The sequence below is a fragment of the Branchiostoma floridae genome, chromosome 12 (assembly GCF_000003815.2).
Source record: "Branchiostoma floridae strain S238N-H82 chromosome 12, Bfl_VNyyK, whole genome shotgun sequence".
Classification (NCBI taxonomy): domain Eukaryota; kingdom Metazoa; phylum Chordata; class Leptocardii; order Amphioxiformes; family Branchiostomatidae; genus Branchiostoma; species Branchiostoma floridae.
The window spans coordinates 8,954,364-8,981,032 of NC_049990.1; the positions used below are offsets into that span (position 1 = coordinate 8,954,364).

Sequence of the window (26,669 nt, forward strand, 5' to 3'; positions counted from 1 at the left end):
TAGGCCAATTCCTCAGGTCGTCAATTGGAGGTCTTAAGTGCCTTTCCCAAGGGCTCAAGATTGGTGACATGGCAGGTTTTGGACCCAGGTTCTCTTGGGCCTGAGCCCAAAGCGCTGCCGATTACACCACACAATCTCACTGACTCTGTCCTTGCCAGGCGTACTTCACAGATGGCATGTTACCATCTGGTTACAACCTGGTGGAGCTGGCTAAAGAGGTGGGGATGAGCCAGGAGGAGGTGGAACCAGTCATCTCCAGCCAGGACAACCAGACAGCTGTCTTCAACAAGGCAGGGCAGTACATGAAGGATGGAGTCACAGGTCATTCATTATATGTGTCTCATTCTTAAAACAGCACAATTTAACCTTCTCCCTGTTAGATGACTTAGAATGGTTTAGGTCCCCCACTAATGGAACAGTTGATGCATGCGGACTGAGCCCTCTGTGGTGGGGGCGCAGTGAAGTCTGGTTCAAAGGACTCAAGTGTGAATACATTGTGGTTCTGTTACATGTGTTTGTGCTTGATTATTCCCTGACAGAAGAGGGATAGAGGCCAGTTAACACTTCATGCAAATGATTCCAAACCATAGCCCGGCAGAGTAGCTTTCAACGACAACAAAACATGCAGAACATTAAAAAAGATAATCATTAGCATAATTTGTATATACTCCTTGATAAACACTTATTTAGATTGCAAACCCTCTTGAAAATTTGCTATGGTTGATTCTCATTGGGATAATGTTTATAAATAATTGTTTTCTTTTTTTTTTAGGCGTGCCGTTTTTCTACATGAACGGCCGCCCGGCCTTCTCCGGTGCCCAGGACCCCGGCAACTTTGTCTACTGTTTCCAGAAGGCTGCGGAGAAGTTTCCTGCAGGAAAGGGTGGGGCTGGTCAGAGCTCCATGTGAACTGAAAAATCTACATGACTACCATAACCTGAGAAGTCTAATTTTGAGTTTGCTCTTTCAATGCTATAGCAATAGTAATCTTTAACATACCAGAGCACTGTAGATGAACACCCTCTAGCAAGTAAATTGTGAATTGCAGTTAGCTCACAGTTCCATTATGTCAGCAACTACTTCTCAACATAAGGTTATCAGACAATGCCCTACCAAAATTGATACCACAATCTATTGTGGTCTTGAGGATATGTTGAGCTTTTTCTGACAATCGTTATTCTTTCCTTGAAGTCAAAGGTTTTCTTTTAATTCTATGCAAGTTAATTAAAATTGCAGTATAATGGTCATTGCAAAGTCTTTATTTGCAGATAGACTGAACATTCAAATCGTATCTGTGTTATGATTCAACCAATTAATGACTTTTAATGTGTAAATAAGAATACATCTGATTGGTCGGATATATGGTGCCTTTGGTAAAATGACTAATGATTGTTCTTGAGACATGAACTCTTGGCTGCCCCTGCTAATGCTCCATGATGGCACTGGGCCCAACTGAATGCTCAGTGCCTGATAAACTTCAGCATTGCATGGAGGCTTTCTGTAAGAATAAAATGTCTCAAAACCACTGCTGCCATGTCATTTTTACATTATTTAGAGTTGTGTTAAAGATTGTATAACACCATGGTACCAAAGTACAGCATTATGTTAAACAACAATGATAGCATTATTCCATTCATATGCACGTATGCATTTGCAGCTCCTATGTTACACCAAACCCTCTTCAAACCTTGAATCACGACAGATGATTTATAACAAAGAAAGGTTTGACTTCAGCTAAAGATACTTGTATCTATCATGGGAGTTAGAACATGCTAAAAATAAAGAAACATGCGGTGCCAAATTACATATGAAATAGTGATGCATGACTCTTCCATGTAACTTTTGTTTTGTCTTCAGGAGTTTTAACTCTATTGTTTCACTCGATGAAATCCATTTCATTGTTTTTGCAAGGAGAGCTATGCCTAAGGATCATACTTATGTTGCTCTTTACTAGCTTTATATATACACCCGGACATGTTGACATGGTGCACTTTAATTGGTAGCGGACGATAATTGGTAGCGCTACGCTACACGAAAGGTCAAGGGTAGGACTTGAATGACTTTAAAGATCCCGATTGGACGAAAACGAAAAGACGGCGTCTGAAACTAGTGTCCGATTTTCGGCCACTAGACGATTAAAACATTCCATGACGCAAACCCTTACGTACCAGGTATGGATCAGCTTACCTGTTTATTTTATCTGAAACACCGTTTTGTGTGTAATCGCCCCATGTCGGATTTTCTTTCGGTCGTGTTCTGACACCATGTTTGTATGTAAGTACCGGTGTCTCCGCGCATGGCCAACTCCGCTTGAATGGAAACCTCCGAAAGCGTCAATAGATGACGTCTAGCCGGTCTAGGGCATTAGCGGGCTCTTCACAATACGTTCAATGGACGGGGAGTTTCCTAAACAGCTCCTCAAGGCTAAGATAAGTTGTTGTTTTTGTCGTTCTCTTTTTATTACAGGGTAGAGCTGCATTCCAATGTAGCCTTTGAACTCGGACAAATGTGTTTTGAATGTCACATTTACGCACTTTGCTTTTTATGTGATTTGATATAATTGTTCTCACAAGTCGCATAGTATAATTACAACATTATTTCAAGACCGTTTGTAAAAGCCAACATACGCAAGGCCTGCAATGTCTCATCGGAATTAGAGCGTTAACGTTTGTAATATGAAGCTGGTGCTTAATTCTGTGTGGTCTTGTGCAAGTTTGAGGCGACGTCATTATAGTATAAAGTAACAAAATACAGGGTCAGAATGTAACGTTAGTTGGGATAAAGTTTGCATATAAACATTACGATTGGAATAACACAAAGGCAAAGTTTTCATACTTGGCGATATGTAGCTTAAGTAACAATCTACGTATGTTTAAGTACATACAAATTTTTGGTTTTCACATATCTAGCAAAGTCATCTTTTTAATACGAACTTTTGGAGGGAGGGGCTTCGAACTTGCTATCTGAGGCCGCGCCAAATATAGCAGATGTTTTCGTCTCGTGAGTACCAAAATGGGGTACATGTAAACGCGAGCCTGTTTCACCAACGCAAAAATAGATGGCCCTTCTCTATTTATCCAACACTCTCTTTCTACTCGCCTAGCTACTAGTACGTCAGCACTGGGCTAACTTTTGTATGACATCAAACACAACTTCCGACCAGTCACTGACCCGTACCTCTCTGTTAGGGCTCTATTTACTAACCCGTATTTCCTATGCCACAGTCAGCTGTTGGTGCTTGTGGGTTGAGATGTTCAAACTGTCCCTACGACGTGTTTTCTGTCTTTATTACCGACTTGTGCAAACGTTTCATGTCACGGTTTAACCATTGACGTGGGTGTAGAGGTCATCAGATAACTGAGGTGTCCATTTCCGAGTTTCCCGCCATCGCCACAGACGTCTGCGAGTAATCCTACTTCATACCAAGGTATTTACAAACTACAAATGACGGCAAATGGACTTTGAAACGCTTAATAGTGGCCCGGCAAGTTCGCACACTTGCCATCACAAAATGGATACCATCAAAGAAGAGGTTTTGGAGGAGGATTTGAGCCTTTGTTGGGAAGACGTTACGAGAAGAATCTCGTCAGATAATCTGCTCCAGCCACCGAGACCGAGATTCGAACGAAGCGGATCGCTAGAACTAGAGAGATTCCTCGTCTTTCCAGATCAAGAAAGTGAAGAACTAGACGAGGTATGAATTTTCGTGTTATTTAGTATTAATCTGACTATAATTGATGACAAATCAAACATAGACCACTCAGATGAACTAGTTTTTGGTCAGTATTATTTGCTAACAGGTGGTATAGATGTCCCAATATTCCGTTCAAAGCATTGTTTTTCACTTAGTCCTGTCTTTAAGAAATTATGAATAGTGTTTTTAAATTCGTTGAAATCAGTTAATTCAGCTGATCTCTGTAGCCTAGTTAACACGTACGGTATGCTTTTTTAGGTGTCACCCACGTTCTTGCGTTGTCTGGTCTCTTGTTTGCGCTCTCCCCTCAATTTATCAAGTCAAACCTTTGTTTTCAAATTTCAGCTACTGTAAAACAGCGGCTTGTTGTGGAAACACCTAGAACATTTCCGACGACGCCCTTATGCTCAAAATTGCACTTGAATTCAGCCGTTTTCTTGTCCTGTCAGCTGTCTGGCTGTTTTTGACTATTTACGCATGGTTAAAGCAGTGCCAAAGAGTCTTTGTCACGTTTAGGCCATTCATTCGGTGACACCTGTACAAAGATCATTCATACCGCTACTAAGTCATTTCAGGTTGCTTATGTGTATTTAAAGCGTTCGTTCTTCTCTTTTTGAATCAGAGCTATGGTCCCAATCATAGAATCTTTATTTGGAAGGTCATGCATGAAGCTCGAAGTCTAATTACAAGGAAACATACAAATAAGAAAAAAAATGTAAGCAATTCTATAGCATGTTCTATAGATCTATCCAAGGAGGTCTTTTTTCAACCTCTTTTCTTCAACCTGGTCTATCTGATATTTCCACGTACTTAAAAGGAAGAGTTTGATTTCTCTCTTCTTTGCGCAGGCAATGGCTAAGGCTTTTGTGATTTTAGTAGATAGGTGTCTTTTTTTAGTCTTCTAGTGAAAACTGAGGGAGGTTATTTCAATTGTTCCCCAAAGCTTGCTTTTGTCATAATTAGGACATCTACAAAAGCCATGTATTTCATTGTATTTCACTACTACTACTACTACTTTTGTCTATTGCATTGCTCACGCATTGTATACGTCGTTAACATTTTTTACTTCTCTTTTACGTATTTGACGCTACAGCTACAGAATTGTTTTGGTAACCGTATCTGGTCAGGGAAAAATATAGAGTAATGGTTAATTGATTTCGTAACAGATAATCCCCTTGTAAAAGCCTGACTGTAGAAACGTGTTTGCGTGAGGATTTGTTCGTAAAACGCTTGGTCAGAATTGATAGCTTCTTTTCCCTGACGCAAGACGGTGACGTCACTCCATTCAATAGCGAAATGTACCCAGACATGTTCCATATAATAAGGACTAAGCTAAAGCCTTTGTACACTTCCGGCGACAGGAAAAATAAATAGAAACGTATATAGTTAGACTCAAGCAAAACATTTGTCACTAGTTGAGGTCTCAGGCGGCGCAATTACTCAGTAGTTTGTTCCAGTCAATCCATGGTAAAATGCGCACCTTAGCTTTATGGCTGCATATACAATTAACAAACAGCTGCAGTTGTTTTGCTTTCTATTGCAAGACATTTGTTCTTAGGCACTTTGTGCTACACTACCCTACCTATACCCAACAACAATCATCTTCGGTAGTTAAGAATATCAAGACTTAGCACCGGTACGTTTTGTTACAGACATTAACAAGGTCACATACCAAGGAGGCCAAACTTGACCTTCACCTTCGTCTTCCCAACACCTACCTACATGCCAAATATTATCGTAACACATCCAGATGTTCTTGAGTTATGCTACAAAAATCCGGAAACACAGATAGGCAGATAAACAGACTCACGCAAAACTATACCTCCATTTTTCATGGAGATAATAATCTGTCAGGTACTTCTTTATTACATTTGCTTCTAGGAAGATCATCTTTCTGTCCAGGGCAAACGATTCTCATTGATTAAGTCTTGATTAAAGTCCAAACATGTTTGACAGATTAATGACAACTAATTTCTCAACATCTCCTGAGCTTGCTCTGTATTTATGTATTGCTCTTTGTTTTCTTGGTACATTTCAAGTCAATAATGACTTGATCAAATGTGTTGCGACCAGGTGTATATATATATATATGTACGGAATCTAAGTGTCTCGACTCTTTATTGCCGTGGTCTTTAGATCTTTGTTTTGTTTTCTCTCTTCTGTATACATTGGTTCCATGCACCCATATATAACGTCACTTACGTAGTTTGCAGTATGACAAATCCTGCTAGGTGCGCAAGTTTACCTGTGCACCATCTGTGCCCACTCCACTACATGTATTTGACTAAAATCATATGTTATGAAAATATAGTATATGTCGATGTCTGTTCTCTCTGTATTGTAAGATTACTACTTCATATTCTATACATTTAGTGGCGTATATTTGCTCCCTTTGAGTGCTTTCCTCGTTGTTTGCGTTTGTTTTCCGACCTTATAGAGGCTAATAGCTTTGTTATGATCCTCTTTGATATAGATTAGAAAGATGGTAGAATACGATGCTAAGATTCTTAGGGAAAAAGTCATGAATCTATTCATTTCATGTATATTTTCCAAGTCTTGAAGCAGATAATCAATTATACATGTAAAAATCACTACATTAGTGGAAGTGGATTCACGTCCACAGCAACAGTGGCGCAAAGTACTATCTTAAGTAACACATACCTCGTGTAATTCATGACAGTATACGTTTATGTTTTGCGTCTCTCTAGGGGTTGTAATGGCTAATTAATCACAATATTCTGTGACTCCATGATGATAGTGCACTTGAGAACCCCTTATCAGACTACCGTTGCTCGGTTCCAAGCCTCCATTCCGCAAGCCTCTATAACAAAGATGTACATTGGTTGACAGATGTATGACGCAGTTCCGGTGAAGAACAAAAAGGCGGGAAAGATAGCCAAGCGTTCCTCTCTCAGAGAAAACCTAGATACTAATGTAGTGTTCACATTTTACTTAATTTTCCTCAAACAACGTTTGCCGACAGTGAATTTAGCTGGGACCTTTACAATCGTTTACCCAAGCAACAGTACAAGTGTTAAGCAAATAGTGTGAAAGGCGACAGACCACTTCAAGGTTCGACAAGCTAACATGAGAGAGTAACTGAGGTTATTACATTACTTATTCATCGAGGAATGTAACATCATGATGTTTCATAGGGGTCTACCTTTTTTATTCTGAAAATCAAAGGTGCTGAATAGCCTTTCATTACTTGATTCGACCTTAATGCCCCCTTTTTGGCAAAATCTAAAAGTTCTGATCATTTTAAACGTATTTGATCGTGTACATAGCTATATACACCCCTACTTTTATTGGACTGAGCTCCAAAATCCAAATAGAGTTGTTACAATACAAGACCAGGAAGAAAAATATCCCGTCGTATTTGAAATGAGGCTAAAATTTAGTTTGCTCGTCGTCATACTTTAAATCCGGAGTATCTATACATAAACCCTTTTCATGACAAAACTGTGAAGAAAGATAAGTTTGTACTACTTGTGCCCCTCAAGAACGCGCGCGAAAACATTGCAGACGACAATTTGGACACGCACGCGCGCTGTGTCACAGGCAGCGCTTGGTGCGAGTCAGTTTTGGCGGGTGTCCAGACCAGCAAGTTCCGACTTCCACAGGTGAGTAGCAACACTGTTTTAATGTCTCCGGTTTCCAAAATAGTCACGGCATATCATGGGTATAAATTGACCTTCCTGTATTTGAGATTGCTGTTCGTTCGGTGATGCAACTGTGTTTTTATCTATTAATGTCTTGTGTAACAACACTTAAGACCAATTACTTCAATGAAACTTTGACATGTTCATTTTATTCATATATACATACGCTGTTCTCGGGGTCTGTTGGTATATTGTAATTCCTAACTAGCAGAGAAGAAAGCATAAGTTTAAAATAAAATGGCGCACGTCTAAAAACGTAGTACATGATCCTTGTAGAACATTGAGGCTAAACCAGACCATACCAAACGAAATCAGGCATATTCCCGATCGATACCTACGACACACGCAAGACAACCTACGTGCACGACAGTGCGTCGTCAATATGTCGAAGTTCTAATACCAATGTGACACGAATATGTTTCGAAATACCTGTATATGTACATGTAACGTTACCCCTTTATTTACAACAGCGTAAACTTTATTTTTTTCCGTTTGCTTTCATTGTCATCGCTATAAAATGGCGCACCCTGTTCCCTTAATCCATCACTCCATATCTAAATGAGCTCAAATTAATGTCATTGGTGTTTGGCAACGGTGAACGAGAGATATCCAAAATGATACATTTCTGTACTTAGTGTAGCAGCCCATTAATTGCAAGTTGGACTTATCCTACAAGAAAATGGTGTAATTTAAAAAAAAACGTAATAAACATGGATAGAGTGAAAATTCAAATGTGATCAATGCTACTGATTATGTTTTTTTTAACAATCAGTACAGGATACTCTTTATAGCTATTTAGTAAATGAAACGTAACGTGTAAATACTGAAAAGTCGAGGTGTAGTCTGAACTATTAAGGTTGCAAATAAACTGCTTGTCTGAAAATTCGTCACGAACATGAAACATTGCCACGTGGATTGGGCTTCCTCACATCTAGTTTTATAAGTCACAATGAGAGTTCAAAATATTCCTAGTAAGAAATTGTGTAGAACATAAATCGAGACCACCACATCATCGTGACACTATAACGTGTGTTGGGCGGAGTTTCTGACCTCATACCCTCTTACTCCATTCAAAAAACTCGCTCAGAACACTTAAGAACAGCGGGGCGTCGTTCAGGGCAACACAAAAAGCTCAAAAGCAGAATTCGCCATCGCCTCGGTCGTTCCTGTTTTACTCTGGGGTCATAGTTTATATTTAGACAGTTTTCTAAAGTTCGCCTGGACGCCATTGATTACGTTCTTTGCTTTGCAAACACTCGCCGCATTACGGTTGTCTAGGAGACCACAACGGCTGGGCATTCAGTTCCAATCCTTAAAGTATTTGTCCTTCATCTTCTTTAAGGCCTCAGTTCATATTCAGACCATTCCTTGGCTTCGTAAACTAAGGGATGGTCCCTTTTGAGTCAGTTTGTTTGTTTACCGCACCTGTATATAGCGCCTGTAAAATTCGCCTAGCCCCGAGAACGTGCCGGGTCACAACGCTCAGGCCTCCCCCGGAGATAAATGGCGGGCGGTTGTCATAAAATCGAAGTTTGTCTTTATATAATTACTGAACGAATGAGTTTACCGCGTAACCAGAAAGGGTGCGGCCTAGTAGAGTGTCTGTGTGATTTTACTGATAAAAGGTTGATGTGGCCGGCACCCAAAATGTTACAAAATAAAATAGATATTCACAGTAGCTTTGTAACCATCTGGCTTTGTCCTTGTTTGGTAATTTCCTTTGTACCTCTAAAATACTCAGAAAAAATAAAAGTAATCAATATAAAAAAGAAAGGATTAACGTTATATAAACTGGAAGTTCGTCACCATTTAATACACTCAAGTGTATAACCTTTTTTTACTTATATTTTCCATAAATAAAAAAAGGAGGTTTTATAAAAATCTGTACCCCAAAAATTCTCTGTACCTGTACCTGATGTTACGGTCAGGTACAAATCCCTGCAGTGATAACCCAAAATTGAATTGGAGGGAACTATCATTTATTCTGGCAGAGCTAGTGAGTCATTGTGTAGCTACGCCTACGCGTGACACCGGATACAGGTCTTGATCGTGATTTTACGGTCAACAACGACAACCGTTCTATTAATGGCTAGTTTGCCAAAAATAGATAACATTTGATAAAATTCGTGGTTCGTTCGAAAACAGGAGAATATTGTTAGAATCTATTTCTAAGTTTAGTTGCCCAAATCGCCAAGCAATACACATGTCATGTGTATTGCTAGTAACATGTCATGTGTATTGCTTGGCGATTTGGGCAACTAAACTTAGGTGATGTGTGTCTCTTCCTCGGCTTTTGTCAGTCGCTGGCTATACGCTAGTTCTCCCAACTCGACAAATCATGCAAAATAAGTTAAACCGTTCGCTTGAAACTTTTGACTGCGTGACGCGTGCATGTTTTTGAAGATGAAAAACGCAATACAAACATGTTCAAATTTGAAATAATCGCTCAATCTGACAGGTAGCCACATCAAAGGGCGGCCGCCAGACAGCCACGCCCACTTACCTTTACCGGTAGCTTATGAATATTCATGAGGCAAGTTGGTCGTTTGTAGAAAATAAATATGGCGGCGGCCGCATCAGCTGGTTCGTATTGTTTAGTTATTTTTGCCGTTTTCTCGTTATGTCTCCTCATCTGTTGTTGAAAAACTTGAAATCCCTTTGCATATTGACCTTAACGTTAGAATTTTGATCATGTTGATGGTAATTTAAGAAAGAAAATGGGATATTTTCTAACGGACTAGTTGGCATTATGGAAATGATGAGGTAATGGCGTCGAATTTGAAAACGTTATAACTGTCTCTACAGGCAAGCGGGCCAGCCATCCCCCGTCGCCGGGTCCTACCGCCACGAAAGCCCGAGTAGTCGCTGCCAGTCCACGGCTGGAGAAAATTCTGACCGAAAACGGAGAGAAAAACAAGACTAGAAGACAAAATCTGACCAAAAAACCGAGCGTAAACGACCTCGACCACCAACGACATGCGGACGTGACCAACTCGCAACCGTTTTCGAAGAAGTTGTTGCTACTCACGGAGGAGCATAAAACCCGCTCAGAAAAGAAAACCCGCTTACAGAAACTGGTCTTTGGTCGTAAAGGTAAGCTTGATATTCTTGCTAAAAAGCCTATCGGCGTAGAAAGCAAGAAAGTCGGCCCAGGATCAGAAAAATTCGATGAAGAGGGTGGGGGACCCTCTTCCGGTACACACGATCCTGATGTAAACAAGATCGATAAAATCAGTGATGAGAAGGGAAGGGTTCCTGCAGTTGTACCCAGCGTTTCCTCTGATTGTGCCAGAGAGGATGCCATCTGTGTACTTCCATCAAAACACAAAGTCTCATTGTACAATGTAGAGAAAGGAGACGAAGGGAAATGTGAGAGAGTGAACAATATTGGGCAAGATACAGACTGTTCTAAGAATAGAGACCATGTCAGTGAGTCTACTGTTTTGAGTGAGCCTCAGACTATCGAACTAGACTCGAATCAGGACCCAAAGCCATCTGGAAAAGCTAGGAAAGTCCTAGGCTATGTGTCACCTTTACCTAAACCATCTTTAAGTAGGGCTGACCAATCAGAGAGATCGGTAGACGTGACTTTGGACGAATCAACTTGGAGTCTGTCGCTCGATGACAGTACGTTTAACAGTAGCAGTGTGTTTAGCAAGAGTTTTCGAGAGAAATTCAGCACGCCTACATCTGTGCGAAAGTTTGCGAGGAGTCACCTGGCCAACATTTTTACACCTCGTAGTCATACCAAGGGCTCAGATCGCAAGAAACCTTCCATCGTACACCTGCATATTCCTTCGGATGTTGACGTTGAAGGGAATGACAAAAATTCTGGCGACACACGTAAGGGGACTTCTTTTGTAATCGCAGAAGCTTTGGAGAATGTCGTGCCGAAGGATATCACGAATGCTCCGCCAAAGTCAAAGAAAGGGTTAAAGTTCAATGGCAAGTCAAACAGAGAGATGGAGAGCTCTGAGTCTGACCAAAGCAGGAAAAGTGCAGGTGTTGTTCCTTTGAAGGTGAGCACTTTAAAATCATCAAAAGAAGTAACGTCTGTTGAACAAGTGCCTGTCACTCCGGCAAACAGGGTGGTCAGGTCACGACATGTAAGTACACCCACTACACCACGTTCAGCAAGGCCGACAGGTATTCCAACGCCTGTGAAGAAGAGATCGCAATCAGCAACCCCACAAAAATCAAACACTCCAAGTACACCTGCTAAAAGGGATGCCAATCTGGTACATTCAGGTGTTAGCGACAATGCAACTACTGGTGTGACCAAAGATAAGGATGTAACAAGGGGAAGGACCCCCAGCAATGCACCTACAAGCAAGCAAGGTGCACCCAAGAAAGTCAGCAATGCATCATCCCTAAAACCTTTGCATACCAATGGAAAGCAAAGCACCGCATCAACAAATAAGGGTCCTAAAAATGGCCAAAGCCTCAAGCCAGGGCAGCCTGTGAAAAAAGTAAGCCAGGAGTCAAGAGTTCGAAAGGAAAGTGGGAAAACAAAGACTCCACAGAGCCCGAAACAACCACCCGCAAAACCGCAGACAGAGAAACCAGCAACACATGCCAAGCGGAGGCCGAGGGCAGCAAGACCCAAAACAATGGTCATAAAGAGTACAGATATAGTGGATATACCTTTGACTAAATCCAACTCACAGCCAGACCTAACAAATCTAGAGGCTACCAATGGAACAGATGCTGTCATGCCAACAAAAGAAGAGGAATCATCATCTAATAACACAAAGGAAAACTCAGTGTCAGAGCATCAAAAAGCCCCAAAGGTAGCCAAAAAGGATTTGCTGAAAGTCCCAGATAAAACAACTACAAGGAGGAGCCTTGGGAGGCCGGAAAAGGGTTTAACATCTGCGACAAAGAAAACGTCATCTGAAGAGGTTGACCCAGCTGCGGGTAGGAAAGCTAGCCAGAGAGCTGCGAGAAGTCTGGTCACTAATGCTAAACGACAGAGCCTTGGGGTAGGGAAACGGAGAAGCATAACTCCTGCAAGAGGACCACGTCAATCTCAGACTGATAGTGGCTCCAAAGCTACCGGTACCACCAGGAGGACTGCACCTTCAAATGGAGGAAGAAGATCTCTTTTGCCTGAACCACAACGGAAGACACTCTCCAACTCTGTATCAAACACTCCACCAACAAGAGTCAAGAAAAGCTCGACCGATTCTTCCTCGTCAGACGGAAATGTAAAAAGGGATGATGGAACGCCACATGAAGAAAAGCCAAAGGTCAAGAAGCCTGCTGCACCTGCGGGAAGTGGTTTATCAAAAGGTTCCAAACAGGTGTTAGCGAGTAATGGAAAAAGTAAACAAGAGATCATATCCTCTACTCGTAAACCTAGAAACATGGTACCGGCTAGTACGAAGCAAGTACTGAAAACTGCAGCAGACGAGAAAGCAAGGAGAAGATCAGCACCTCCAACCACAGGAGCAAGGCCCAAGGGACAGTCTACTACACTTGAGACAAGAGGTATTGTTCAAAGACAGACTAGAGTAGCTCAAAAGCAAACAAGAGTCACAAAACCAGACAAGGAGATCAAGCAGGGAACAAGTGACCCACTTTCTAGGAATAGAAAGAAAAACACTGTAAAAGAAAAACAAGCTGTTGAGAAAGCAGGGATCGTTTCATCGCGAAGTTCATCAAATGAATCTGTAAGTGACTCTAGTGCTGTAAAAGGTAATGATGCAGTCACAGTGTTGAAGGGCACAGAAGGAATGCAAACAAATGTTGAGCTCCAATGTACAGAAAGTGGGGCTAACCCCCAGGGCTTCACTGTGGGTAATTTGATTACGCCTAATACAGACAATGGAGAAAGCAATGGTCAATTAAGCCCAATTAGTGATGACCCCCTGGCAAGTAATATTGTAAGCATGGACAACTCAATAAAAGGCAGTTCGCACGAGCCATTGAGGGAACACAATGGAGCAGAATCGACTGACAAAAGTCAGGATGTTAGCTCTACCTTTGGCGAAAGCAGGACTTTAGATGCTGCATCATCTGTGACGAAAAATGTTGTCGGATCAAAAGAGTTGTCAGTGGTTGATGTGATTATAACGGAAACACCTCCACAGACCTCGGACAATGCTAATCGAATCGAAGTTCAGCAGGCGAGTTCAATAGAGAAAAGTTCAACTGAGAACACGCGTGCTGACATGGATCATGGTGAAGATGTGGAATTTCCCATGCAGCTTCACGTCTCTGTAGACGACGCGCAGGGTGAGAAAACAACGGACTCAAGTTCCCAAGTAAGTGGAATAAACACGGCTAAGGAGGCTGTTACCAAGCAGGAACAACAGTCGAGTGGGATCAGTACGGGCGCAGCTGAAGGATCTGACAAAGAAGAAACAAGGTTTGTCCAGCTGAAGATCCAAGACCATAGTGATGCAGTCATTTATGAAATGCTTGATGTGAGTCAAGGAGGACAGAAAGTCGGACAAGTCGAGAGTGAACAGAAAGAGGAAGACGTGTCTTGCATTCAAGCAGAAAACAACAGAGGTAACTACGGCAAAACTCGGCCTCCGGCAATCCAACCTCCGGAATGTTTTACCTCAACTCTACAGGTTAAGCTGAAAAGTCAAAGGAATGAAAATATGCAAGTTGACACCCAGGAACGGAGTGCTGATAGTACCCAGGATTTGACTTGTAAGCATAACAGTTCAAATATCATTCCATGCATGGAGGGGAAAACTGATAATGAACTTCCAGAAGACGTCAGTCAAAGTTCCGCCACTGACCAGAGCAAATATTTGCGTACAGCCAAGCAGAGTGGAAAAGACCAAGTCACGTGCAATGTCGTGGAACCAAGCATGAGTGTCAAACCAGATGACGCCGATACCACGGGCCCAAAGGAAGTTGGTAAACAGTTGTCAGAGGATACGATAAGTGGCGTAGATGATTTACCAAGGTCAACACGACCTTGTGACAGTGACGACGTGCTTGATGGATCCCTTGTATCACGTGGCATGAGGCGTGCACATGGTACTTTGTCCCTTGACAAGTCCAAAGGACAAGTTGCCTGCATATTTGACAGCCCAAACAACATTACAACAGCTACAGGCATGGTGTGTTTAGACAACATGCACTCTGATTTATCCTCAAAGGATGGGCATTTCATGCTACAAGAGCTTAAAAATTATGCAAACGATAAAATGACAGATGCCGACAATGCCCCAGAGGCACTGAATGTTGACCTAACAAACACTCAAAAGTGCGAAACAAACCCTAAGACTAAAGATATACCAGAATCGTCAAAACCACTTGCAGACCATGACAAAGAGCAGGAGGCTGAACAAATACAAGAGGAAGACAACGTCAAGGCTAATTGCAAGGCGTTTCTATTTTCGGAGCTTGGAAGTCCACCGTACAGTCTAATAAAAGACCAACCCCTTCATTCCAGTTTACCCAACATAAATGGTGGTGAGGCTGTTGAGAAAGTGGCAAGCAAAATGCCCTCCCACATGCCAATGGGCTCCCCGCCCCCAGTACGAAGACGCAAGTCAGTCTGCTTTGCAAGCTGCCCGGCTAGTCCTACCGCACCGAGGTTGCGGCGACGCCACAGCAGTTACATCCACCCATCCCTGATGGGCCACCTTCATCATCATCAGTCGCTATCAGCTGTAGATCGTCTCTATCCAGGCGGACATCTGCGACGGACACTGTCTCTCTCCGGCGGTCACACGCCGTCAGAACTGTCGTCGGGACAGACCACTCCCAGCGCGAGGGGAAGCCATTCTGAACTGCACCTCAGTCCGCTAGTAAAAAGGCTGCAGGAACTTTGCGAGGAGGCCGAGATGGAAGAAGGAAGGAAGCTTCGGGAACTTTGTGAAGAAGTCCAGTGGGAAGAAGGACAAAGGCTTCAGAAACTGTCCGAGGAGGTTGAACGGGAAGAGGGAATCGTGTCTCAAGATGAAGCATTGAATGAGGTGAGAAATTTTGGAGTTGACAAAATAAACTCTATTGATAAAAGCTATATGATGATATGTATAGTAAATGGTTTCACAGATCATTACTGCAAATGGCAATACAGCTTCATTTTTCACTTTTGCTTTTCAAAGACAGTTGAAAATAAGCTAAGTACACATTGTCTTTGATCAGTAAAATGTTTGAGTCTTATCACTCATACTCATACTATAGTTTATTACAGCTTTTGATATACTCAGACAGTTATGAATTCATATTTTCAAAAAGCAGTGCTTGGTGAAAATGAGATTGTGTGCCTACAGTTATGGGTCAGTCTGTATTCTCCAAGCAGATATTACGGTGGGTAGGGTCGGCTAGTACTAGTAGTAGCCTGAAAGTCATTCTAGTTAGTTTACCTGGGCTCCTGTATGCTCCCCCCTCACCGAGCATATGGGAGCCCCAGTAAACCAAACAGGCCAGTTGCAGGGGGGTTGGTAGCGGCCACAATTTTTCCTCTGCCACCCTCCACAGATGGAGGAAAGAAATTGTGGTCACTAGTACTAGCCTCCTGGCAGACCTCTTCTTGGAGAATAGGGAGACGCATAGTCTTCATGTGTCTCTCTTAGTCTGTTCTCCAAGCAGAGGTAGACACGTAGTCTTTATGTGTTAAGATAATATGAGTACATGGTAAGTTTGGAATGTTAACGGTTAATAAGTTTGGTGTGGGCGTGTGCCTACATGTCCTACATAGGTGTGCCAGAGGAAGGTTCAACTGTTACAACAACCCAGATTCAAATCCTGGGAGGGCCAAGGTACAGAAGGGCATGTGTTGGTATCCATGGGTGCCAAGGCACTTTGTGTGTACTAATGCTATATAAATATATAGTAATAGTGACCTAGAGAACACCTAGGCTTATCTATCAGAAGTTGACTTTCTGTCAGGGTTGGACAAGTTTTGTAAAATTCACTTGTCCTATCGGGCATTAGTACATAGAAAAAATCACTTGCCCAAAATTTAAACTACACTTTTCTGTGTATTTTCCTTTCCATCAATGGAATTCTTTTATTGTTAGCTCTATTTTTTCTGTGTCAACCAATGCTTGATGCCGTGACTGTGAAAAGTAACAAGTATATCAAAATCTCACTCATTTCAGTCATGGAAAAATCTTGCCTGATCGGGTAAGTGGGGTAGGACATGCGCAGTGTCAGATTGGCACTTTCACTAATGCCCGGGACAATTAGACAAGAGGACTTGTCCAACCCTGCTTCTGTTATAGTTATCCAAATTGGTCTGCTCCTCTAAATGCATTGCATCCCTGATGAAACTGAAAGATCAGAGGACAGAACTAAGAATTGGTTGAGGTTTTGTGTATGTGAAAATTTGTGCATGAACTTCGAATTCAGAAGAATCTGTTTTGAACTTCAGAGGAATCTGTTTTGAACTTCAGAAGAATCTGTTTAAAACTTCAGAGTTTTTTTTTAATGACATGGATTGGAATCAACACAAATGTTCTTTCAATTTTTATTTATTCAGTTATTTCTTGCATGAAAGCTTTCCTGTACAAAAGTCTTGGAAAAGATCTGCACTTTAGAAACTGCGAAATTACACTATTAGCCTTATACTTAATAAAAATTATATAGAATGGAAAAGAACTTCAACAACATGTTATATATATTACAATATAAAACATTGTCTTTGATATTTGTAGTAATAGTTTATTAATTTTTTCCGTGTACACAATAACTATTTGTATTACCCCCTTCTTGTTACAATGACTACTTGCACCTCAAGACCTGTCCGACAACCACACAGGCTTGTGCTTGTTACAAGTAACCCCCTATTTATCAGCTGTTGAACTTGAATGGGGACACTGTTATCTTAGTATTTACCGATGATGATACAAGCTCCTTCCAACTATCAAAGTTACATTTGATATTTGCTGAAGGTTTGCCCCTTCCGTTGATTTGAATCTGATAATTATCAACATTGAAGTTTCAAGGTCATCTTTATTGTAGAGAACTGTTAGAAAAATGTTAATTCAGAAATCTAGATTACCTCTGTCTGTCTATAGATTTTAAGATTTCTTGTTTCATAAGTCTTAGCGTAGTACTGTACTCTTATGAAACAAGAAATCTTAAAATTTTCAGATAGCATTCCATAATGGTGTTCACTGGATCAGCTGCATGTATATCTCGGCAGTTTTGGAGTTGATTGAGGGCTTGCAAATTTGGGGTGGGGGGAAGGGTCAAGGCTATGCTAGCAACTCTTTGCTTTACGCTAAATTCAGGTTCCCATTTATGCTGTATTGAAAATGCACTTATGCTCCACGTTAAATTTGAGCAGTCCGACTGTGAATAATGTATCATTAAAGTGGCTAAATACATAATTAAGGACATGCGGGCCCTCTTTGATGCATATATTTTGAATATTCTGCATATCTCATGGAGTCCATTTGAACTTAGTATGACTATAGTATGACATAGCATAAGCACACAATTAATTACAAAGGTTACTTACAGTACCACCGTAAACTTGCTGAACACAGTAAATATAGAACAGATTATGCTGTGTATGTGCATATAGGAACAGTCCCTGTTAAATATAGAATGTATTATTGCATACGTGCATTGACGCACGTAGGGGAGAAGTATGGCCTGACCCAAGCTAACCTGTGCAAACTCCAGATACGTGATAAAGCATTGTATAGTAGACTCTTCAGGCACACAGCAAATAACATGAGACAGCAAGTGTCAGCTAGAACAATCAACATTAGCGGCAACACCAACAGTACTTTGAATTTTACATAATCATACCTTTTGAAGCAGGAGTTTAGGCAAAACTTTTTAACTCTTTGAAAGAATAAGTAATGAAGGCAGTGACAGGTTGTTTGGCTGAATGGTCATTTTCATTCTTAGACCTTTTAGCTGCAAAGCATTAAGGACAGGCTTGTCGACTTAATCGTGTTTTAAGCATTCATTGGTGCCATTTGTCAAATTTGGCTGGTGGCTTTAAGTCTTGCACAATTGTTAAGGCCTGCTGATACTTGTGATTTCATCAGCCAGTCTCTACCAAAAATAGACTTGCATTTGTGCAGATGTTTTTTGAGCATTGGCCACAATTGAGAAATGAGATTAAATACCGTAAAGAATATAAGAACAATGGCTCAGCTTGTGATACTGATCTTGAGAAGTTCTAGCCTGACTCATTTTAGCGTACAGGTAATGATAGTAATATAATGAAAGGAAGCTTTGGGACCTTCTATAGTTAAGTTCATGACAAACTACGGCCTGAACTTATCCCTTATTTCCAACAACAATCCAGCTATCTACCAATCAAATACATGTATTATGAACATAGCTTTTGCAGAACAGGACCAAACATCTGTATCAAGTGTGTACCTCTAGGTTTCTTGCTTTGTACATTGGTATGTATTGGGTCAAACAAAACATAAAGATGTATAGAACTTATTGCTGCCATGAACGAGATTTGTTACCTTTTGAGTGTTGTTTTCTTTCCAGTTACATTTGCATGTATTTGTAACTGTTACAATGCATTGCATTGGATACATCTACATTTGGTGTTGAATGTTGACCGATGTGACCATTCAGAAATTTGTTCCCTCTACAGTACCAGTAGTTTCTTAATGTTGGAACATTGTTATTTTAAGTTCATGTTTGCGTGTTTGTCACAAGTTCCAATACAATCGCATGGTTTCTGTGTACTGAACTATGAGCCCACACAATATGACTATATTGCCCCTGCAGTCTTGAGCACTGCTTAGCTTCTATTTGTACCTGTATCTCTACATCTGTATTTCCTTTATAGCAGCTCTTTGATGTAACACACCAGCTTTGCACTAATTACAGTCATGTTGCATGGTAGCAGCTGGTTATATTACACTCTTAACCTTTGCACATTTAGCATTTAGCTATATAGTATATAAATTAGTATGTTCCTACTTTATTTGCTGGCCATGAGTTCTACAGTACAATAGCTCTAGGAAAGAATAATTTTGTTCAAAGCACGATGCCCTGGTTGATAACGCTTGTACTATATCAGTTATAGGTATGACGTAAAAATGTCTTGTTCTTTCCTGAGCTGGTACGAAGTACTAGTATTAGATATTATACTTAAGTTGGTACCTACACCAGTTTTTTGTCACTTTATATATTATGCATAGACTGGACATTTCCTTCTGTCTTTGGTTGCACAGAAAGTACTGTGTGTTGAAGCAACTGAAGAAAACACCGAGGTTGATTCCAAGGTTGACTACAAGTAATCATTTAATGCTAATTGTTTTATATCCGGACTAGATCGATTCTTATGCTCACACTGTCACTTGGTAAATCAAACTTTTTGAGGAATTTCTTTGATCTGCATGGCAGTTATTTTGATGAATGATGAGGAAGAATGCTACTTTTGATTGATGCAATTTTCTGAGCTTATGAGATTACCCAAACTCGCTGGAATTTATTATGAAAAGGTGAACTAAATCTTCTATGTGATACTAATTCAGCTAGTACAGGTCATATAATATAACATTGCTTTGCACAATGATTTGCAAAATGACACAGAATAATTGAATGTGTTTGAAAAAGTAACCATATTTCAAAGAAATGATCTCAAAATGCAATATTTTTTACGTCCTTGGAAGCATCACAATTTGATGTTTGAGCAATATTACTCTAAAAATACAGTTCAAACAGTCCTAAGGGCATTGGGAGGAAAGTCCACATCCATGCACTAGTGAAAATTACTTTATTACTTATAGTTATATCAATACCTTAGATTTTGACTGGCATGCATTGATTAGTTTTGTGAGAAGGACATCTGGTAGAAGTTTTTAGTGGATTTTAATGATTTTTATGCCTAGCTATGGGCCTTGGTGGAGAAAAAGAAGTGCTTATACCTTTAAATTATCTGTATCCAGATTCAGGTCCGGGAGCTATTTATATAGGATTCCGAATTATGAGAATTTTTTTGTAAGCCATAGCTTCTTAACTATTGGTACATCATTATTAGTAATGTGGGAGATAATCTCCATGTAAATTTCTGTCAAACAAATTTATGGAAATTCCAAACAAAATTGGAAATTCTAATTGAATCAAAGTTGCTTCTGGAAATGCATTTCAGAGCCCCTGACAATCTTGCACTTGAGAAGCAAGAAAACTTCTATACTAGTAGATCTTTGCAATCTCTTTAGATATATGATATGGACCATTCACCACGAAAAAACGATTCAACATTGAATAGTTGACCAAACTTGTTAAGGTTCAGATGAGAACGTATACCAGAACTGCTGCAATTGTACCTTTTCCCATAGAATAATTGTTTAGGTACACAGCCCTTTGCATCTGATTCTTTAGAACAGGGTACAGATCCCCATGGCTTCACAGATAGGCTTAGAAATTCTGAGGTTAACAGTGGATTAATGGTTTAATTAAGGTTGTGATTAGTTGTAATGCCTATTGATATGTACAAGTTCCTATAACTAGATTCAAATTATTTTGCATTTTACAACACAGAGACAGAATGTTTCGGTCATTAGTATATATCTGTCAACGTCTACCCAAACATGGTACAATAGGAGCTCTTGTGTTTGATTGCTTGAACTTTTCAAGGTGGTTTGTTCTTCTACAAGTCATTTAGATTGATGTTACAATGGAATGTGGTTGTTCTTGGCTGCTTTAGAGTTGGTATGTGGATACAGTTGTGATGAAGTGAGTTTCATTGTTGTGTTTATGACTTGTGGGAAGATAAAAGAGGGTAAATCGGATGCAAGGAGAATACAGCATTTCTGTGTAAAGCCACGATCACAATTGTGTGTTTCATGATACCTCATTTGTCATGAAAGGTACAGTTTGATGGGCAGGGATTTTTTTTAGAAAATTATTCCTCAACACAGCAGGGCAATGATGTGGACCCCCCCCCCCCCCATTCCACAGTGTGGAGCTTTTTTTCTTAAAGATTTTCAATAAAAACTGAGGCGTTCTAAGACTTCCTGAGGGGTAATATCACAGTTAGACAAGTCCCTGTTGAAGACTCAGATACACAATGTAACCTAGTAGCATTCCTGGTCAATTGGAATTTCATGCTTGTCAGAATCTGCTCCTTTGGGTGAAGGGAGGTATGGTAATGGTTAGAACCTGAACTACGGGTTTGGCACCCTTCTTCCTACCTTTAGAAAAATCAATCCATGATGAATGTATTCTAATTTAATGCTGGTTTGCTGCTTGACTGGTATTGTGTAGCAAGAGAATGATAGCTGCAAAACTTATTTATTGCCCTGGTAAAGTGAAGAGACCCCTAGCAGTACATTGAATAACTGCACTTCGGCCCATTGAACCAAACTTGAGTGTATACAGTCTACAGATATGAAAAAGTTGTAAGTATGTAACTCTTATGTAAACTGCACTGAAACATCCTAATATCTAAGCAAAGGATTTAGTACCCTAGAAATGTTGATCTTGCCAATTCTGTGCAATACAGTTGTTGTTACCTATGATGATTGTTTTTTTAACATTGTCATTCCTACATTTTCCTCTGGACCCCCTTCTATTCTGGAAGTAATTGACCAAATCCTTTTATTCTGCCTCACAAAAGATTTTGATCCCTCTAGGATTACAACAACAACAACAGAGGATTAACACAAGCCTGTTTACTAATTGGTATTAAATGAGGCTTGTCCCCTCCCAGTGGGGGTTCTTTTACTGAAGCCACATTTGGCACAAGGCACATTTATTTGACCCATATGCTTGCATAACCCATGTAACAGTCAATGATACTTACAATACAGCAATTTGGCAAAGAAGTGTTTATTACATTGACACATATACCTCTGAAAATATTGAACAATGATATCTATTATCAATTACTTGTATATCCTATGTACACGGAACTTCTTGGAAGTATTCAATATTGGAGGTCAAATCTATTGGTGAAATAGCTTCTGTTGTATGAGAAACATTAAGATTAACAGGGTCATTTCCAAAACCAACCTAGAGATTTTATACGTTTAGGGGACAAAGAGCACATTTGAGGCTTTGAGAATACCTTAACTATGAGTATGACGTCTCACCCTTGTTCAATGCCTTTGGCAAGGGTCAAGTGTGATGAATGCGTGTTTTCCAGTCTTGTCTTACAGGCTTTCAAGGTACTTAGTTTTGGGTGACTTTCAATATGGCTAATTTGCAAAAAAGAAAAGACATTCTAACCTCTCTGAGGTAACCCTACAATACCCAAGGCCGTCTACCTAATGTTGGAGCAATACCTCAAGTGGAGATCAACTTTGTTATCCTTGTGGGTCCTATACAGGTTTGAGTTGTCTGTGGACAATATCCCTTTGGTCTTAGGTCGCACTTCTATCAGTGACACTGCATTAGTGGTATAAGCTTCTGTCGGCATTGCGTCAAGCAGAAACTATAGCACAGGGCATGGACTTGACTGTATTCATACATTCAAGTATGTATTCATACATGTACGTCATACATGTATGTCACATGTAGTACTTAATGCAGAGCCATCAACTTGATCAAGGAGTCTTTCACAGTCAGAAGTTAGCTTCCACCAGTGTGCTTGTTGGTAAGTTTTGACTTTGTGCTTCCACTATATTTTCTGAGAAGGCTTACTTTTGTTATTTTACTACTTAAACTTTACTTACAGCATTGTCATTGAGTTATTTTTTTTTATAAAAGAGGAAATTTCAAGATAGTTTTCTTTTCATCAACACCAAATTGATATATCATATTTATCACCTAGTTTAGTCTCTTTAGAGCAGTACTTTTTATCTGGTAATCCTTATGGTAATTTTTACTCCATTCTAAATTCAGAGTTGGAAATATTTGAAATTGCAATGAAAATTCCTATCAAGCTCTTATGTGCTCCTGTTTTGTGAGTAACTGTGACTATATATAGTGTTGTGTTGACAGTCACTGAGTGCAGTCACCTTGGATTTTGTGAAGATCTTTACAAACTCCAAGCAGGAGACGTTTATAACTCAAAACACCTGTTACAACTTACAGGCGTGAATTACTGCCCTTCTTTAAGCACTCAACTTAATCATTAATGTTTGATAGAGGGCATGAATTGGAAATACCTGTTAAGTTTTGACTGTAGCCAAATCTTGTATATTTCACCATACAAAAGAGAGGTCATGAGTTTAATTAGCAGGGCTCGAAATTCATTTTTGGGATTAGGTGCACAAGTGCACCCAGCTTAAAAAATTGGGTGCACCAAAACATTTTTGGGTGCACCACTTAAATTTGAATAGAATGTAAAAAAAAACCTAATAACAGAACTTAGTTACAAGCTATCAAATTCTTAAACAGGTAACATGACAGACATTTTTATCATCTTTCTAACACTTAGATGTCAAGAATATGATGTATACTGGTATACTTGATATCTTTCTATACATAAACCTAAGAAAATATTTGGGTGCACCCTGTGCACCCACTGAAAAAAAATTGGGTGCACAGTTCCAATTTTGGGTGCACCTGGGTGCACATGCACCCAGTAGTTCGAGCCCTGATTAGTGACATTCTTTTGTGAAGACACTGTATATGATTTTCCTCACTCCACCCAGGTGTAAAAATCGGTACCGTAGGCTGATTTTGTTGGGGTTGGCAAAGAGCAATTCTTTAGAAAGAGAGGGTTGGGCTCTGCCTTCCAATATCGTGCCCTACACACAGTGGAATACAACCCACTGCCCTTGTGGCCTTAAAAAGGCTATGGGATCATCACCATTAGTTAGCTTTTACCTTGAAATGAAGAGACAACTCTTCAAATTATTAAGAGTAAACATTATCTCATTGGCACTGGTTGTAGCTGCAATGCTTCTCAAAGATATATACACGGCCTGAGCCTCACACATGTTTTTTCTGTACTTTTTCTTCATTGGTCATTACGTTTGAGGGCCCTCAAAGACCCAATTTCACCACTTCAGTCCTAATGAATTTTTTTGTACAGAGCAGTGAGTGGTACTTTACCACGTACTTCTTTTTACAATAATCAGCAATCGTGGGTTTAAATCTACAATGATGTTAAAGGGTACTGTTACAATGTTTTCTTCCCTATTTTGTCACGTACCTAAACAGTTATGGTATGCCCTTTCTTTCTGTAGTTATAAATCTCAGGTGTATAGAACGTTTACTCACAGCTTTTACTACTGTTGTGTCCTAAGTATACAAGGCTGCACCTCGCTGAACTACATTGTAAAGCCTTAAATTTGCTGCGTGCTATTTGACCTGTCATGGATTTACATGGTTAAGGGCCCCAAAGCAATAAACTTAGGCACTTCAAAATTTGTAGTTGAGTACACAAATATTTGAGTATGTTTGACTTCAAAATATGTGAAAATGAACAAAAAGTTGCCAGCTGATGCCCATGTAAATCCTCTCTTACAATGTATATGACACTCACTGGAGATCAAAAGAACTGCAGTCAATTCATAGCAGTTGGCAGTAACAGTTCATGCTCATGAGAACTAAAAAAAAAATCATAACTCAACTCATACAGTCTCAAAACTGACATATTCCTCTACCGTTCAGCACAGTTTTTGCCTCAGAAGAATTCCTAGGGCCGCTTCAAGTACTGTGACTAACTACTTTATTGTATCCACTGACTACTAACTTAGGCCCAATCAAGACACATGAGTTTTTACTGATATCTGTGGAGATGTTGGGAGGGATCTGGAATGTTGGCCGTGGGACACCTGTGGCGCTTGCAGTCATAAACAATTATATAGCCTAATGAGCCCGTGTTATATGCTAATAAGCCCTCCCGAAGTCGGGACACATCTACACGCACGCGGAAGCTGTCGAGGACCCCTGCTAAGCTATCGGGGACCCCTTCTTAGGACCTTTCAGGAGAAATTCTGCCGACATCTTTATGGCGATATTGCAGTTCCATCTAGACACTGAAAAACTGTCGGCAAAACTGTGTCTAGATCGTGCCTTAGTGGGGCTAGTGGGCAAATACTGTGACCTTAAACCCTGCAAAGGCCTATCATTATTAACCCCCCACCCACCCTTATAATCTCGGTTTACAAGGGTGATACTGATATTACTGGTTGTTAGCCTGCCTCTTTGAAGTTTTTTTTCCTTTCATTACTGCGCACCTAGGAGGTAGATACAATTCAAAGTGACCGAGATTGGTTCCCAAACGAAATTAGTACGTGCTCCAAAACAACAAACCAAGAGAAAACATGCAGGCTGATTGCTAAAGGGTTATTCATATTCATTTTTAGTTACCATTGATGTAATATATTTATACTGCTCTAGCACAACAAAATGCAACAGTTGTTGGAGGCACCTGAAGTTCTCTGAACATTGAATGCAGGCAACATTAGATTCAAATTCAATAAAGTTTTTTTGTGATTTTTCTCTAGAAAAAAACTCATGGCCTGTAATATGGTACATATCATCGCCTGATTACACTGCATTGGTATCTAAAGTTTGAATTGAAATCGTGGGCAAAAGTCTGGAATTGAGTTTCTTCAGGGTAATCACATCACTGCTTGTTACACATCTTTCCCAGCAACCCTAGCAACTGTGATTACCATCTCTCCCGGCTAACACAAGAAAGGGTTTGGTCCGAGCTGTGTTTAGGACTGTTAAGGACAGATTCCTTCGGCCCTAAGGCAGGCAGGGTCAAGCATTGTCGCACAGATTTACTGCTTCAAACGAGGATACTGTTTGAGAGGATGTGGTCTTTTGAAAGAAACCATTGCCAAGACCTTCCTGGGGTATGAAATGAAAAGTCGCAATTTCTAAGGAGCGATTATGTAAACTGGTGTCACTACAAAGTGGCAAACAATCCTCTCTAGACACTAATGATAAAGAAAATTAGAATATAAGATGGGATAGTTTTGTAAATCTGTGACTAGAGTGAGTTGTAGAAAAGCTTTACTTTGAGTTTCCCCTAGAAGTATGTAGCATGTTCCATCGCGATAAGGGGGCTACTTTTGAAGACCTTAAACTGTTTACACAGCGGATAAGGGACCAGAATTAGACACTAAGTCAATTACGAAAATTGAAAACAAGTAAGAGCAGCCAGATGCCGACAGATGGCGTAGACACGTCTGCGATGATGCGTTCCTTAAGCGTTGAGCACTGCCTGTACGGACACTCGATAATGCGCCAAGAAGCAAAGGTATTTGTGCTTTGCAACCTTTCGTTTGTCGGGTCAAGTATTTCTAACTATGATTTACAGATAGAACAGTGTTACAGTGTTTCAGTCACTTTCAGTCATATTGCCGTACTCTTACTAAGTGTTAGCCTACAAGTGATACGTGTACTTGGATCTATTGAACTAGAATGGAGCTCGAGGTCTGTCTTTGCAACCACAGCTTTTGGCAGCTTATGCCAGACATTCAGGTAGATTCTTCTTCATA

General features: G+C 40.3%; 1 protein-coding gene and 1 pseudogene across 4 annotated transcripts in view; both read left to right on the forward strand.

Annotated features, from left to right (window-relative positions):
• Positions 1-1,525, forward strand: part of LOC118427654 — a 3,226-nt pseudogene extending 1,701 nt beyond the window's left edge.
• Positions 1,526-3,250: 1,725 nt separating this feature from the next.
• LOC118427625 overlaps positions 3,251-26,669 on the forward strand; it is a 41,439-nt gene continuing 18,020 nt past the window's right edge. For 2 of the 4 annotated variants that reach the window (XM_035837496.1, XM_035837497.1), the window contains exons 1-2: positions 9,815-9,939; positions 10,162-15,299. In XM_035837496.1, coding sequence (XP_035693389.1) covers positions 9,918-9,939; positions 10,162-15,299 — 5,160 coding nt within the window. In that variant the 5' untranslated portion in view covers positions 9,815-9,917. Of the gene's footprint in view, positions 3,695-9,814; positions 9,940-10,161; positions 15,300-26,319; positions 26,429-26,669 lie in introns of those variants that run through there. The other 2 variants (XM_035837498.1, XM_035837500.1) reach the window with 2 other exon arrangements.